Raw genomic sequence first — 14443 nt, 5'->3', positions numbered from 1 at the left:
CATTTATTGGACACCAACTATGTGTCAGTACTTTATATACATTATCTCCAATCCTCAAAACAATGCTATAAGGAAGGAATTATCTTCTTGTTGTAGATGTAGAAACAGAGACGTAGTAAAGTTAAGCAAGTTCTCCAAAGCCTCACAGCTCTGTTTCTGTGCTATTCCAAAAGCTGGGCCCTTGCCACTACCCATACAGCCTTCCTTTCAAGTCCAGAGGCTTACTCTGATGGTCATTTTCTCTGACATTTGGGACATTCTTGACTCACTCCTAGATTTTATCACCACACGGAACTCTTTCCTTCTGTTTGTGTTTGTGTGTGTGTGTGTGTGTGTGTGTGAGTGAGAGTGAAAGCAGAACTCGTCTACTCACTGTGTTCCCTTTACCAAGGGCTAGGAGCAGCTGGAAGGTAGTGAAGAATGCAGGAAACACTCACTGGCTTCTGCCCTGCCTCCCCAGCTCCTAACCCTTCCTTCCCCAAACCTTTTTGCCATCTTCTCACAGACATGGTAGCAACCCACAGAAAAAAAAATTTAAGTAAATAATTATTCATTGGTGATACTATAGGGAAGCAGAGTAAGATTGAAGGGAAGGTTGGAGTAATGGCGAAGAGGCCAAGCTGTGAAGCCAGTCACAAAAAGACTGATCTCTAGTCTTTTTTATGAGTAGGTTTCATAAGGGTTTATTTCTCTGTGGGAGCTCCCTCAACAGTCCGTCGGTAAGATCTGAAGTTAGGTTCTCTCTGTAATCTCGCTGGCCAGTGGCTCCTCCGTCTGGGATGAGATTGTAAATAGCGGAGCCTTGGTTGATTCTCTAACCCCATCTCTCTCCGATCCAGGCTCCCTAGGCCTGGGTTCCGGCTGACTCCCTCCCTTCTTCTCTTTCTCAGCTTCAAGTGGGCGGACCTCCTTCTGCTTCTCCTAGATTGGCGGGGAGAATTCACCAATGAGGACCTCTAGGAGGAGGACCTAGAACAGCAGCAGCTTGAGGAAGAGGAGCAGATTTCAAGTTGGCAGCGGTGTGGGCTCCATGTGGGGGAGGGGTAGCAGGTAAGGCTCGGTCCTGGTGGTTCTGACCTGGTTCCGTCCACATTTCCTGTACTATTTCACCAGGGCCAAGATGCAAAATAAACAAAGGTTTTTGGCAGTCCGTTGGGTCGGCTCTCTGGGTCCCTTACCCTTTTCTCTTCTGGGTTCCCATTGCTATATTGATTAGTATATCAGAAAACCCTAGTTTTTCTGATATGGTCTTTTGCGTATAGGCAAGAAATTTTAAAGCAAAAGTGAAAGAAAAAGACTCACTCTCGTATTCCTGACTTTGCAATAGCATCAGCTTCCCTCGAATCTATTAATAGTATTTCCCTAAGAGGCTGACAGACTTTCGTTATCAATCAAGCTGAATGGTTACTTACTTTCTACTTGTAGGTTTCCTGAACCACCGTTTTTTTGTGTGTGTTTTTTTTTTGCAGAATTAATTGTTCCTCTATCAGATGATAGCATTTTGTGCTTACCTCTATTAGAGTACTTAGTGCACCCTGCCTCTTTAATGTTTCTATTCTTCTCAGAATATAAGGTTTTGTAGGGCAGATTCTTAATGCACAGTGCCTGCTAAAGGTTAATTAAATGGAATTGATTGGGGATGCAGAATTTAAACTCCTAATGTAATTATGGAACAATTAATAAAAGATAAAATATAATACAGTATATAATTAAGGTCTCTTAAAATTAGTCATTCATAATATAGTAATTGCTCCCACAGTTCAGAGAAAACTAGAAAGAATGGGATGGTGAGGGGATGCTTTATGAATCTTAAGGCCTTGAGTTTGAAAGAAACCTTAGAAATCATTTTATCATTCAGCACTTATTTACTGAGCATCTACTATATGCCAGACAGTGGTAGATAATGGGGATCATACTTCCTCTGATAAACGATATATAGCAAATTGTTATTCAGCTTCTATTTAATTGTCTTTAGTCAAAGAACTCTATCTCACTTGGCAGGTCCTTCCACTTTTTGATATTTGTTCTTCAATTAATATCTAACAAATATTCTAAACAAATATATACCTCAAAAATGCATTCTACCCTTCCATTGTAAAAGAGGGAGTAGTGCTAGTATTCTTAAAAATAAAGAATACTATCATTCTTGTTTTCTGATTATAGAAGTAACATTTATTCTAGAAATTTAGAATCACATAAATATATAGAGAAAAATATCTATTATTTCATGACTACGATGTAGGGATAACCATTATTATTATTTTAATATGTATCCTTTCAATTTCTTCTCTGCATGTATACATATGCATGTGTGTATATATATTACACAAATAAGGCCATGCAATAAATGCATTTTTATATCGTATTTTCCCCACTTTATATTATATTGTGATTTTTTGCCTTTAAATATTATTTGAAGTCATTTTATGGCTACATAATGGTCTAAAATGGATACTTTGAACTTTTTTTAAAAAAGATTTTGTTTACTCACTTTCAGAGAGAGGGGAAGAGAAGGAGAAAGAGAGGGAGAGAAATATCAATGTGTGGTTGCCTCTCGCACACCCCATCCTGGGGACCTGGCCTGCAACCCAGGCATGTATCCTGATTGGGAATTGAACCAGTGACTCTTTGGTTCACAGTCTGCACTCATTCCACTGAGCTACACCAGCTAGGGCAGTATTTTGAACTTTTTAAGCCATTCTTTTTTGTTACTTCAGAAGTTTTGCTAATATGGATAGCCCTTTGATGAACATCCTTCAGCTTACATCTCTGACTATATACCTGATTTCTTTATGATAGATTTTTATTTTTTAAAATATTTTATTTATTTACTTTTAGAAAGAGGGGAAGGGAGGGAGAAAGAGAGGGAGAGAAACATCAGTGTGTGAGAGATACATCGATCCATCGGTTACCTCTCACACACCTCCAGCTGGGGACCTGGCTTGAAACCCAGGCATGGGCCCTGACTGGGAATCAAACTGGTAACCTTTCACTTTGCAGGCCAGTGCTCAATCCACTGAGCCACATCAGCCAGGATTAGGCTAGATTTTTAAAATAAGATTAGTGTATTAAGTATATGGACATTTAAAAAAGGCTGTTGATCTAAGTGGTCAAATTGCTCCCTTAAAAGATTGTGTTCTAGTGAAATATGATCATGAGTGTCCATCTTAACAAAACTCATGACAGCATGATTATTATTTAAATCTTTGTCGATTTGACAGATGAAGCATGGCTTTATTCCTTATTCTTTTGTCAGTTGTCTATTCATGTCCTTTGCACATTTATTTTTTGAGGATGATTTTTTTCTATTTGGACTTCCATGGATTCTAATGTAATGAGTGTTAACTCCTTGTCTTATTTATTATAAATATAGAAAAGCTTAAACATTAGGGTGCCCTAGGCCTCAGTCCCTGAATTTCTTAGAACAGTGCTTGCACATAGTAAGCACTCAGTAAATATTTATTGAATGAATTAATATGGTTTTATTTTTATTTTTCCCATTTTACAGATGAAGAAACAGGGTTAGAGATTTTAAATACATTGTTCAAGGTTATATACCTGAGAAATGGCAGAACTGGGGTTCAAATCCATGTTCTTACTCACTACATGTACAACCATCCTTAAATTTGATGTAATTGTTTTTCTGTATGTTTTGTTGCAACCAGTTATGCATAATTGGGAATAAGTATAAAGTATATGAAATGTAGTTTTAGGGGAAGGAGAATGCAGAGGTGGACATTAGGGAGGGTTGATATCAAAGAGGAGTAGTTTTGGACCAGATTCTGGGAGACTTTAAATATCTTCAAGAATTAAGACTCAGTCACAATTTTAAATCTAAGAGACTCATTGTAATTACTGAACTAAGTGGGGTAGAGATGGATGGGTTGGTTTCTCAAACACCAGTTTATTACCTGAATTAAATAAAATTGTTTTCTTTTACCTCACTCTTTTAGGAGTCACTTGGTAGATATGTGCAAATGGAGTTAGATTTATCTAACCTCAAAACCCATGGTCTTTTCCTGACTCCTCACTCCTTTGCAATCAAAACAGCTCCCATCTCCACTGCTAGAACTGTATCTGTCAAGTGGAAAGAGACCTAAGGCAGCTGATTAGAGTGTTCTTTCCCTTGAAAGGGTGTGAAGATATGGTGATGAATTCTTACTCCTTCTCCAGGATGTGTGAGACTTCCTCTCTCCCATAATGTGCTTTCAGTCAGATTACAATTAAATCTATTAACAGCCATTTTTTCTTCACATTTTTTGTGGCAGTTGGACTTGAAACTTTCCTCAGACACATTTTTTTACCCTTTCCTTCCTGCTACGTATTAGTCTCATCTGCTATTGTTAGTATATATTTTAAAATTTAAATTAATATTTTCTCTAATTACAAAAACAGTACCTATTCAGTATAGAAGAAAATCTTAAAATACAAATAATGCCTGCCCCCCAAAAAAAACAAACAAAAAGAAAGCACACCTCAAATTAACCAATGTTGATTTTGGTGTATATGAAGGGGGAACCCCCTAAAACCCCAGAATTATCTTCTGGAGGGCTTTGTAGTTCAGGCTTCCCCTGCTATGTGAGTATTCTAGGAATCCATCTGTATCAGTGCACCAGCTGGTGGTGGTGTGAAAGGCTGAGTTCCCACTTGAGTGAATTTTTTTTGAAGACTCTTTTAACACATTTGCCCATCTCATGATGGGTGATTTATGAGCATACCTGCCCACACCATGCTGAGTGTTCATCAGTTTTTGACCAAAAAATGGTGTCCCAGCCTTGCTGTTCACCCAATATTGCCCCTGAGTGACTCTTTTGTTTCCTCATATTAAAAGTCCTCAAAGGGAAGTGTTTTGCTGACATGGAAAAGATGAAACAAAAAATGGCAGAAGCACTAAAAGGCATCAAAATCTGTTCAAAAACTTTTTTGAGCAGTGGAAAAAAGTCTCACTAGGTGTATTGCATCAAATGGAGACTACTTTGAAGGTGACTAATGTTTAAACATGTAAGAATAAATACACAATATTTTATAAATAAATTCTGGGGGTTTTGGGTCCCCCTCATATCCTTTAAGAACATTTTTATTTATATAGGGGTATGTGTATAAATTCCTTTATAAATATTTAAAACTCATTTTTACCAACTAATCTTTTGTAAAATGCCCTTCACTGAGCCATGTATTTCTTGTCTAGAGAATTTGTTGGATATCAATTGAAGAACAAATATCCAAAAATAGAAAGACCTGCAAAGTGAAATAGGGGATTCTCTCACTAAAGATAATTTGAATAACATTTCGATAAATCGAATAAAGATAATGAATAACAATTTGCTAATTATGGTTTATCAGAGGAAGGATGCAAATCTAGAATAGAAGTTTCACTATGATCCCCATTATCTGACATTGTGTCTGGCATATGGTAGCTGTCCAGTAAATATCTGTTGCATGAATAAATGCATGATTTCTAAGAGTTCTTCCAAACCTGAGACCTTGTGATTTATATTTATAAAGCCTCCTCTTAGCATCACAGACCTTCTAGTTTTCTCCCTTCTCTGGACTGTGGGGACAATTACATTATAAATCACTAATTTAAGAGATCTTAATTATATACTGTATTATTTCTTACTGTTCTATAACATGTTATTAGTATGTACCCTTAATATGATGTGATGAAATGGCACTTTACCTCTGTGATTCTCCTCCCCAAAACCAATAACTCCAGTCTAATCAGAAGAAAAACATCAGACAAATTCCAGCAGAGGAGCATCCACTCATGTACCTGACCAGTACTCTTTAACACAGTCAAGGTAATCAAAAACAAGGAAGATCTGAGAAACTGTGAATTTCAAATTGCTCCTCAAGTTTTTTTTAAAGATTTTATTTGTTTATTTTTAGGGAGAGGGGAAGGGAGGGAAAAAGAGAGGGGAGAAACATCAGTTTCTCAGTCAGTTGCCTCTCACACACCCCCAACTGGGGACCTGACCTGCAACCCAGGAATGTGCCCTGACTGGGAATTGAACTTGCGACCCTTTGGTTTGCTGGCTGGCACTCAGTCCACTGAGCCACACCAGCCAAAGCATCAAGTTTCTTTAAAACAGATTTTATTTCTTAAAACAATTTTGATTTATAGAAAAATTGAACAGATAGTAGGGTTGTTTCCTATATAGGGTTGTTCCCTATATAGGGTTGTTCCCTGGCACACAGTTTCCCCTATTATTAACATCATATGTTAATATGGTACATTAGTTATAAGTTTAAAAGCATATTGATATAATGTAATTATTTAAGGTCATACTTGATTCATATTTCCATAGTTTTACCTACTGTACTTTTTCTATTCTAGGATTCCATCCAGAATACCATTCTACATTTATTTGTCATGTCCCTATTATGTGTATATATATGTATGTACACATGGAAATGAAGTTAAAAGGATATATATTAAAATATTAATAATGGGGATTCGGCCAGGTTATTCAGTTGTTTAAACCTGATATGCCAAGGTTGCAGGTTTGATCTCTTGTCAGAGCACGTACAAGTTGCAACCAATGAATGCATAAATAAGTAGAACAACAAATCAATGTTTCCCCCCCTCTTTCTCTCCCTTCCTTTCTCTCTTTAAAATCAAAAAATAAAAAATATTAATAATGATTGTTACTATATGGTGGTCATCATGAAATAATAGGTATTTTTCTTTATAGTTTTATGTGTTTCCAAGTTTTCTAGAATAAGTGTATATTAGTTCTATAATAAGAAAACAAAGGGGATGGTGTTTTTTATTTTTAAGAATGCTGCCACTCGGACAGCTCTCTCTCTTTTACAGTGGAAGAGTGGACCTTCCTTGTTTTTGGTGACTTTGACTGTGTTAAAGAGTACTGGTCAGGTATATGATAAGATGCTTCTCTGCTGGAATTTGTCTGACATTTTTCTCCTAATTAGACTGGGGTTATGGATTTGGGTGATGAGGATCACAAAGGTAAAGTGGTAAAGTGACATTTTTAAAATATATTTTATTGATTATGCTATTACAGTTGTCCCATTTTCCCCCCTTCACTCCCCTCCACCCTGTACACCCTCTCCCACCCCTATCCCCCCCTTTAGTCATGTCCATGTGTCATACTTGTAAGTTCTTTAGCTTCTACATTTCCCATACTATTCTTACCCTCCCCCTATCTAATTTCAACCTACATTCTATGCTGCTTATTCTCTGTACCTTTTCCCCCTCTCTCCTCCTCCCACTCCCCTGTTGCTAACCCTCCATGTGATCTCCATTTCTGTGGTTCTGTTCCTGTTCTAGTTGTTTGCTTAGTTTCTTTTGGTTTTGCTTTAGGTGTGATTGTTAATAATTGTGAGTTTGCTGTCCTTTTACTATACTTGTTTTTTCTTTATCTTCTTTTCTTAGATAAGTCCCTTTAACATTTTATAAAATAAGGGCTTGGTGATGATGAACTCCTTTAACTTGACCTTATCTGAGAAGCACTTTATCTGCCCTTCCATTCTAAATGAAAGCTTTGCTGGATAGAGTAATCTGGGATATAGGTCCTTGTCTTTCATGACTTGGAATATTTCTTTCTAGCCCCTTCTTGCCTGTAAGGTCTCTTTTGAGAAATCAGCTGACAGTCTGATGGGAACTCCTTTGTAGGTTATTGTCCCCTTATCTCTTGCTGCTTCTAGGATTCTCTCCTTCATTTTTACCTTGGCTAATGTAATTATGATGTGCCTTGGTGTGTTTCTTCTTGGGTCCAACTTCTTTGGGACTCTCTGAGCTTCCTGGATTTCCTGGAAGTCTATTTCCTTTGCCAGAATGGGGAAGTTTTTCTTTATTATTTGTTCAAATACGTGTTCAATCTGTTGCTTTTCCTCTTCCCCTTCTGGTACCCCTATAATTCGGATGTTGGAATGTTTAAAGATGTCCTGGAGGTTCCTAAGCTTCTCCTCGTTTTTTTGAATTCTTATTTCTCCATTCTTTCCTGTTTGGTTGTTTTTTTTCTTCCTTCTGGTCCACTCTATTGTTTTGAGTCCCAGTTTCCTTCCCATCACTATTGGTTCTCCATGCATCGTCCTTCATCTCTTTTATGGTAACCTGCATTTTTTCATGTAATTTGCTCCCAAAATCAACCAACTCTGTGAGCTTCCTGATCACCAGTGTTTTGAACTGTGCATTTGATAGATTGGCTATCTCTTAGTCGCTCAAAAGGATAAGCCCTGGGGCATTGATCTGTTTTTCTGTTTGAGACATGTCTCTCTCTTTCTCTCTTTTTTTTAAATTTTTTTGGTCTGGTCGCTCCTGTTATGGTGAGGGGCGGAGCCTTAGGTGTTCACCGGGGCTGGGCACCCCAGTCGCTAGATTGTGACGTTGTATGTGGGGGCGGGGGCAGGAGGGAACAATGGCGGTAACTCTGCTCTCCTGGGACCCCAGTCTCTTCCCTGGGATCCTGGGCTACGTGCTCTGCCCCGGTCCACAATTGCCGCCTCACTGGGTCCGCCAGCTGCCGCTTGCGTACTCAGGGTCCAACCGCTGCGACCTTGTGCGCCCCAGATGCCTTATGCGTTCCCAGTTGCCCAATGTGCCACCTGCTCTCTGCTCTCCCGCTGTGACCCGTGCTGCAACCTGCGCCCAGCTGCTCCTCTCTGCCCCTCCTACCGGTCTGGATGAACAGGTCTACTTCAACTTCTTGGCTGTCCGACTTCCATTCAGATAAATTCTCTTGTTATTTGTCAGTTCTAGGTGTTATTCTGCCTCTAAATTGTTGTTGTTCTAATCTTGGTTGTGCGTGGAGGTACGTTGCGTCCACCTATGCCTCCATCTTGCCGGAAGTCCCCTAAAGTGACATTTTCATTTCAGTATTAAGGGTACCTTAATTTAACATGAATTAATACTGTTGATACTGACCTTGGTCTCCTGACTAAAGTAGTATTCATCCAGTTCCTCCATTGTAAAGTTACTATCTTCCTTTTAAAAATTGTATTGGACAAAATTCCTTATATACAGCCCACACTTAACGAGAGGGGAGTTCTACCCTCTGTCTTTAGAGAAGTCTACATAGTGTATTTGGAATTCTGCATGAGATATTTGTCTTTTCTCTGTCATGTATTAATTTATTCAATCATTATTTATAGTAGTGTGAACTGATGGATTTTACACTTTTTTTATTGTATACTTTTGTGTTGTAATCCAATACTACTTTATTTTATTGTTGAAACTGTCCTCACTTTGGCCATTGGGAGCTCTTTCATTGGACTCTTATGCTTCTTTGACATAGCCCCATTAATGTGTGTGTGTTATTGTGTTTTATTTATTTATTTTTAGCACTTTCGTACTTTCTGGCACTAGAAGATCCTTAAGTCTCGTCTTGTGTATTTACTGCCTCAATCATGTCTCTAAGAAGCCTTGATTCCTTGTATTGGAAAATGATATTAGAAACCAAGGTCTGGGTGCTAGATGTGTTTCTTGCTTCTGGGGTATAATTTCTTTCAAGTTTCTTTTCATTTGATGACTTTATCCCCCATTCTAGTAGCTTCTGACTGTCCCTTCAAGACTGATGATGACGAGAGGCAGAGTTCATTTCAGTAGCAGGAGGAACTTTCAATTCATCAGAGTTGATCACAGTGGAATGGGCTGCCATGGGGGAGAATGAACACCCTCACCTTAAAAAAAAAGTTTTGTTTATTTATTTTTAGAGAAGGGAAGGAAGGAAGAAAGAGAGGGAGAGAAACATTGACCGGTTGTCTCTCATAGGTGTTGTGTCTGAGAAGTGAACCTGCAATCCAGACATGTGTTCTGATCAGGAATCAAACCAGATGCCTTTTGCTTTGTGGGATGACACCCAACCAACTGAGCCACACCAGTCAGGGCTGACCACCCACTCTTTAGGCAAATGTCACAAGAAGCAGAATAACTTAACAACTTGCAGAGTGGAGTACTACGCTGTAAGGGGGTTTGCACTAGATAACTCTGTAAATCCTTCTTATTCTAAGTTCTGTGCTTCTAGGTGGTGTTTATAAAGATCAATTTGATTGTAATGGTTCCCTTTTCTCACTCTCACCTCCTGCTACTGACAGTGAGACTGATGACTTACTCTGTGCTTACACAGTGCCTGGCACACTACTTTTTTTATGGTATGTGCTTAATAAATGCTTTATTGAAATGCATTAAATTGGATTGAATTGGGGCCTGGTTAGGTTTGGAATGTTAGGGAGGGAAAGAATTAAAAGGTCATATATAGATATGCAGATGCAGATGGTGATAAACATCAAATTATCTTAGGGATGTAGGGAAGTTTTATCTAAGGATTTTATCACTTTCCCTTGTGCTACAGTTACACTATATTGCAATTATCTGTCCTGTTGAGACCATGTCTCATCCATTGTTTATATTTCCAGAAATACCCTGCCTGGCACATGCATTCTTAATCAAAATTTGTTGAATTACACAGGCTTTTAGGTCCCAGGGAAAAAGATTGTCTTATAACTCCCTGGCTTCCTATCCATTCTACTGTACTTTTTCTCTTTGTTTTTGTCTTTCCCAGGTTTTTCTCACTGGATCTCTGAATTCTGAGGACCCCTTCACCATGGCAAGCCGGGGTGGGGGCCGGGGCCAGGGTCGGGGCCGGGGCCAGTTGACCTTCAATACAGAGGCTGTGGGCATTGGGAAGGGGGATGCTCTGCCACCATCTACCCTGCAGCCTTCTCCACTCTTCCCGGTGAGTGTCTGTCCTCCATTCTCAAGCCTCCCAGGTGCCCCTGACTGTATATGATCCTGGATTTCTCCTGGGCCATCACAAAACCATCGTCATCTTGCTTCTCCCTGTCTCTATGCACCTAGCTTGCATGGGATGTTTTCAAGGCAAGAAAATGTCTACCCTTACTTCTCATAATCCCAGCTCCTCAGCTTTCAAAATGCTGTGTTATGAGCCTCATTAGCTTTTGGTCCTTTGCTCAGTAGGAGCATTGGATTGAACGGGGGGGGGGACACACCCTCCTGGATTTGTACTCCAGCATTTTCTCCCTGGACTGACCACTGACCCTGCCTCCTTAGCCATTGGAGTTCTACCCAGTGCCTCTGCCCTCAGGAGAGGAAGGGGAATATGTCCTGGCACTGAAGCAGGAGCTACGAGGGGCCATGAGGCAGCTCCCCTACTTCATCCGGCCAGCTGTCCCCAAAAGAGGTCAGTTGGAATGTTCTGAGTGCCTTCCATGAGCAGTGCCTTATATTCAGCACTGATGGGGGCCGGAGATGCCAGAAGAGGCACAGGAAGCTCACTGTCTAACTCAGGAGATCATAATAATTATCTCTGAATTTGAAATGCATGACAGTATCCATGGTTTGTTTTGTGTCTCTCGATAGTATTGGGACAGTAGGAGGTTAAGTATTAACATGCCCATTTCACATGTGTAAATGGAATGATGTATTAAATTTTTAACACTCTAGTTATTATAGGTATCAACCAATCAGAAGGGGGACAAGTGTTGGGTCTCTGAGGTACCCTGCTAACTAGTACCCTGCTAACTTTTTGGGTAGTCAATCATGGAGAAGTCAGGGATATCAGGAGGGACTGGAGAAGTGGGGTATACTCAGGAGGCTTGGGATAGCGGATATTTACTAACTGCTGGGAAAGTACAGCATTTCAGGATATTGGCGACTGGTGCCTTCCTACTGAAGCCCTAGAAGCTGGAGCTCATAAGTTAGCCCCATTAACAAGGAGTAAAGGGAAGACAGAAACTCTGTTGTTTTGCTCTCTAGTATACTTTTTACTGTATCACATTACCTCTTGATATAGTCATGCTTTTGGGTTAAGGAAGATAACAAAAACATTGTAATTTTAGGGTCTCACTGAAGCTGGCCCCCCTGGGTTCTGGGTTCAGGCTGAAGGGACAATTTCTTAAGTATTGAGAGGGCTAGGCCCTGAGGAGCAACCCTGTCCTAGGCCTCTGAAAGGATAAAACTTTGACCTTGGCCTCTGATCTCTCAGATGTGGAACGTTACTCAGACAAATATCAGATGTCAGGACCGATTGACAATGCCATTGATTGGAACCCTGGTAGGTGCTGGGTCCTTTCATTAACTGCCCTTCTTTCAAATGTTTGATAGACTTCAAGCCACTGGCTATCACCCCATTCACCCTCCTCTGTGTCTGTACCCCCCTGCCCCACTTCATTTAGTATTTCCAAACTGGAGCCTTAGATATGCTAGTAAACACCCTCAGTCTCTATCTAAAAACCTATTAAATAGCCCTCACTTCCTTGGAGACATCCAAGCCAGTTTTGTTGCAAGCAAACTTGACCCAGCCCCTTCCTTTATCACCTTTATCCTGACCCTTATCTCTCCCTTAAAACTGGTCATTCTACCCTGACTGGTGCAGCTCAGTTGGTTGCCCATTTTCCTGCATCCCTATGTCCTGCAACACATCCATTGTCCTGCAAAGTGAAAGGTTGTGGGTTTGATTCCCTGTCAGAGTACATGTCTGGGTTTGGTCCCCAGATCGATGTTCCTCTCACTCTCTTTCTCCCTCCCTTCCCCTCTCTCTAAAAGTAAATAAATAAAAAATCTTTATGAAAAATAACTCATTCATATGATACCCAGGCAGGGTTTTACTTTTTACATTCCCACTGTTCCCAGATTGGCGACGTCTACCCCGGGAGCTAAGGATCCGAGTGAGGAAGCTACAGAAAGACCGTGAGTATACAGTGGAAGAAGAGGAGAAAAGAGATTTCCTTTTTCAACTGGAGGGCCAAGGCTGCTTGTCTGCCCTCCCAATTCCTACCCAAAGCATTGTTGCTGGTTGCCTTGGTGGCCACATGAGGGCAGCAGAGTGATATGGTCTCTGCAGGAAGGTGGGTAGAAAGCTAACAAGGAAGTTTGCTCTCTGATGGTTTACTTTTTGATCCTTTCACCAGGGTCCGCCATTCTAGTCCCCACAAGGCCCCCTAAAACCACAGAATATAAGGAGGAAACAATACAGAAACTAGAGGTAGGAGGAAATGTGCACAGTGACCATCTGGCCCCAGATCCATTCCCTCCTCTTTGACCCATGTTTGCCTTAAATTTTTCCCTCTGTGAGCTGAGTTGGAATTTGTCTCCCTATTATTCTTCTTCACATAAGACCCTGGAGAAAAAGGAGGAAGAATTAACTTCAGAGGAAGATGAGGAGAAAGAAGAAGAAGAGAAGGAAGAGGAAGAAGAAGAGGAGTATGATGAAGAAGAACATGAAGAGGTGAAGGGGACCTCCTTCTACCCACAATTCCTCTCTCTTGCCCTCATTAGCTCTGGAGATTTCAACTCTGTTCACCAGAGATATTCTCGTCAGAAGGTTGGAGGGCTAAAGGAGATAGTGTCCCCAAAGGATAGTATCCTCCACTTTATCTGTCTGTAGGCTTTTCTTTTTTTCTTTTTAAGATTTTATTTATTTTTAGACAGAGGGGAAGGGAAGGAGAAAGAGAGGGAGAGAAACATCAATGTGTGGGTGCCTCTTGTACACCCCCTACTGTAGACCTGGCCCACAACCCAGGCATGTGCTCTGACTGGGCTTCGAAGTGGCAACCTTTTGGTTTGCAGGCCGATGCCCAATCCACTAAGCCATACCAGCCAGGACTATCTGTAGGCTTTTCTAAAGAGCAAACTACAACTAGCCCCAGCTGGGTAGCTCGGTTGGTTAGAGCATTGTCCCAATATGCCAAGGTTGCAGCTGGGTCAGTGCATGTACAAGAATTAACCAATGAATACATAGATAAGTGGAACAACAAATCGATGTTTCTCTCTCCTTTTCTCTCTCTCAAATCAATAAATGACCATTTGAAATAAATAAATAAATAAATATTAAACTACAACTGGGAGGGATTTCTAGGGCTGGAATGGTGCTATTGGGAGGGAAGGGACCTTGTACACAGGGAGGAAGGAAAATGCCAAAAGCATAACTGACTTTTGTTTTCTATTTCAGGAAACTGATTACATCATGTCATACTTTGACAATGGAGAGGACTTTGGGGGTGACAGTGATGACCATATGGATGAGGCTATATACTGAAAAAGGACCCTAAACAACATTCTGGATCTTCATATATTTCTAATTTAAGATACAGAGAGTAACTGTGTCTATTATTTGGTTTTGTGGACAAGGAAATAATTTGCTCTGAGTCCAGATAATCTGTTTGGTCCCTAGAAATAGAAATGGAGAATGACAACAGACGTTTTCTACCCTTCCCCTCCCTCTACCCTTGTACCACTTCTGATATCTTGGAGAAAGGGCAGAGGACCAATGTGTTAATTGTATGAAAGGGAGAAGGGAAGGTCAAAAGAAGAAATGGAATTATTGGATCTGAGACAGCTGTACATATGCCCTTACCCATTTTTTATATAGTTCTTTGTGGAGATAACTGGGGGGTGGGAGCAGTTAAGAGGATTAAGGCCAGTTTTATATTTTTAAATAAAATATTTTTATCTGTCTCTCTA

At 40.3% G+C, this 14443-nt stretch overlaps 1 protein-coding gene across 5 annotated transcripts in view; it reads left to right on the top strand.

The window, feature by feature from the left end:
* POLR3GL (RNA polymerase III subunit GL) overlaps nt 1-14443 on the top strand; it is a 17934-nt gene extending 3491 nt beyond the window's left edge. For 4 of the 5 annotated variants that reach the window (XM_045816886.1, XM_045816884.1, XM_045816887.1 and 1 more), the window contains exons 2-9: nt 891-1050; nt 10524-10697; nt 11033-11162; nt 11967-12035; nt 12614-12670; nt 12892-12965; nt 13098-13208; nt 13932-14443. In XM_045816886.1, coding sequence (XP_045672842.1) covers nt 10566-10697; nt 11033-11162; nt 11967-12035; nt 12614-12670; nt 12892-12965; nt 13098-13208; nt 13932-14018 — 660 coding nt within the window. In that variant the 5' untranslated portion in view covers nt 891-1050; nt 10524-10565 and the 3' untranslated portion in view covers nt 14019-14443. Of the gene's footprint in view, nt 1-890; nt 1051-8427; nt 8655-10523; nt 10698-11032; nt 11163-11966; nt 12036-12613; nt 12671-12891; nt 12966-13097; nt 13209-13931 lie in introns of those variants that run through there. The other variant, XM_045816883.1, reaches the window with a different exon arrangement.

Source organism: Phyllostomus hastatus, unplaced genomic scaffold (genome assembly GCF_019186645.2).
Source record: "Phyllostomus hastatus isolate PE091 unplaced genomic scaffold, TTU_PhHast_1.1 phas_scaffold_216, whole genome shotgun sequence".
NCBI classification, from domain to species: domain Eukaryota; kingdom Metazoa; phylum Chordata; class Mammalia; order Chiroptera; family Phyllostomidae; genus Phyllostomus; species Phyllostomus hastatus.
Note: the sequence above shows the minus strand (reverse complement) of the source record. Positions and strands in the feature narration are given on the sequence as shown.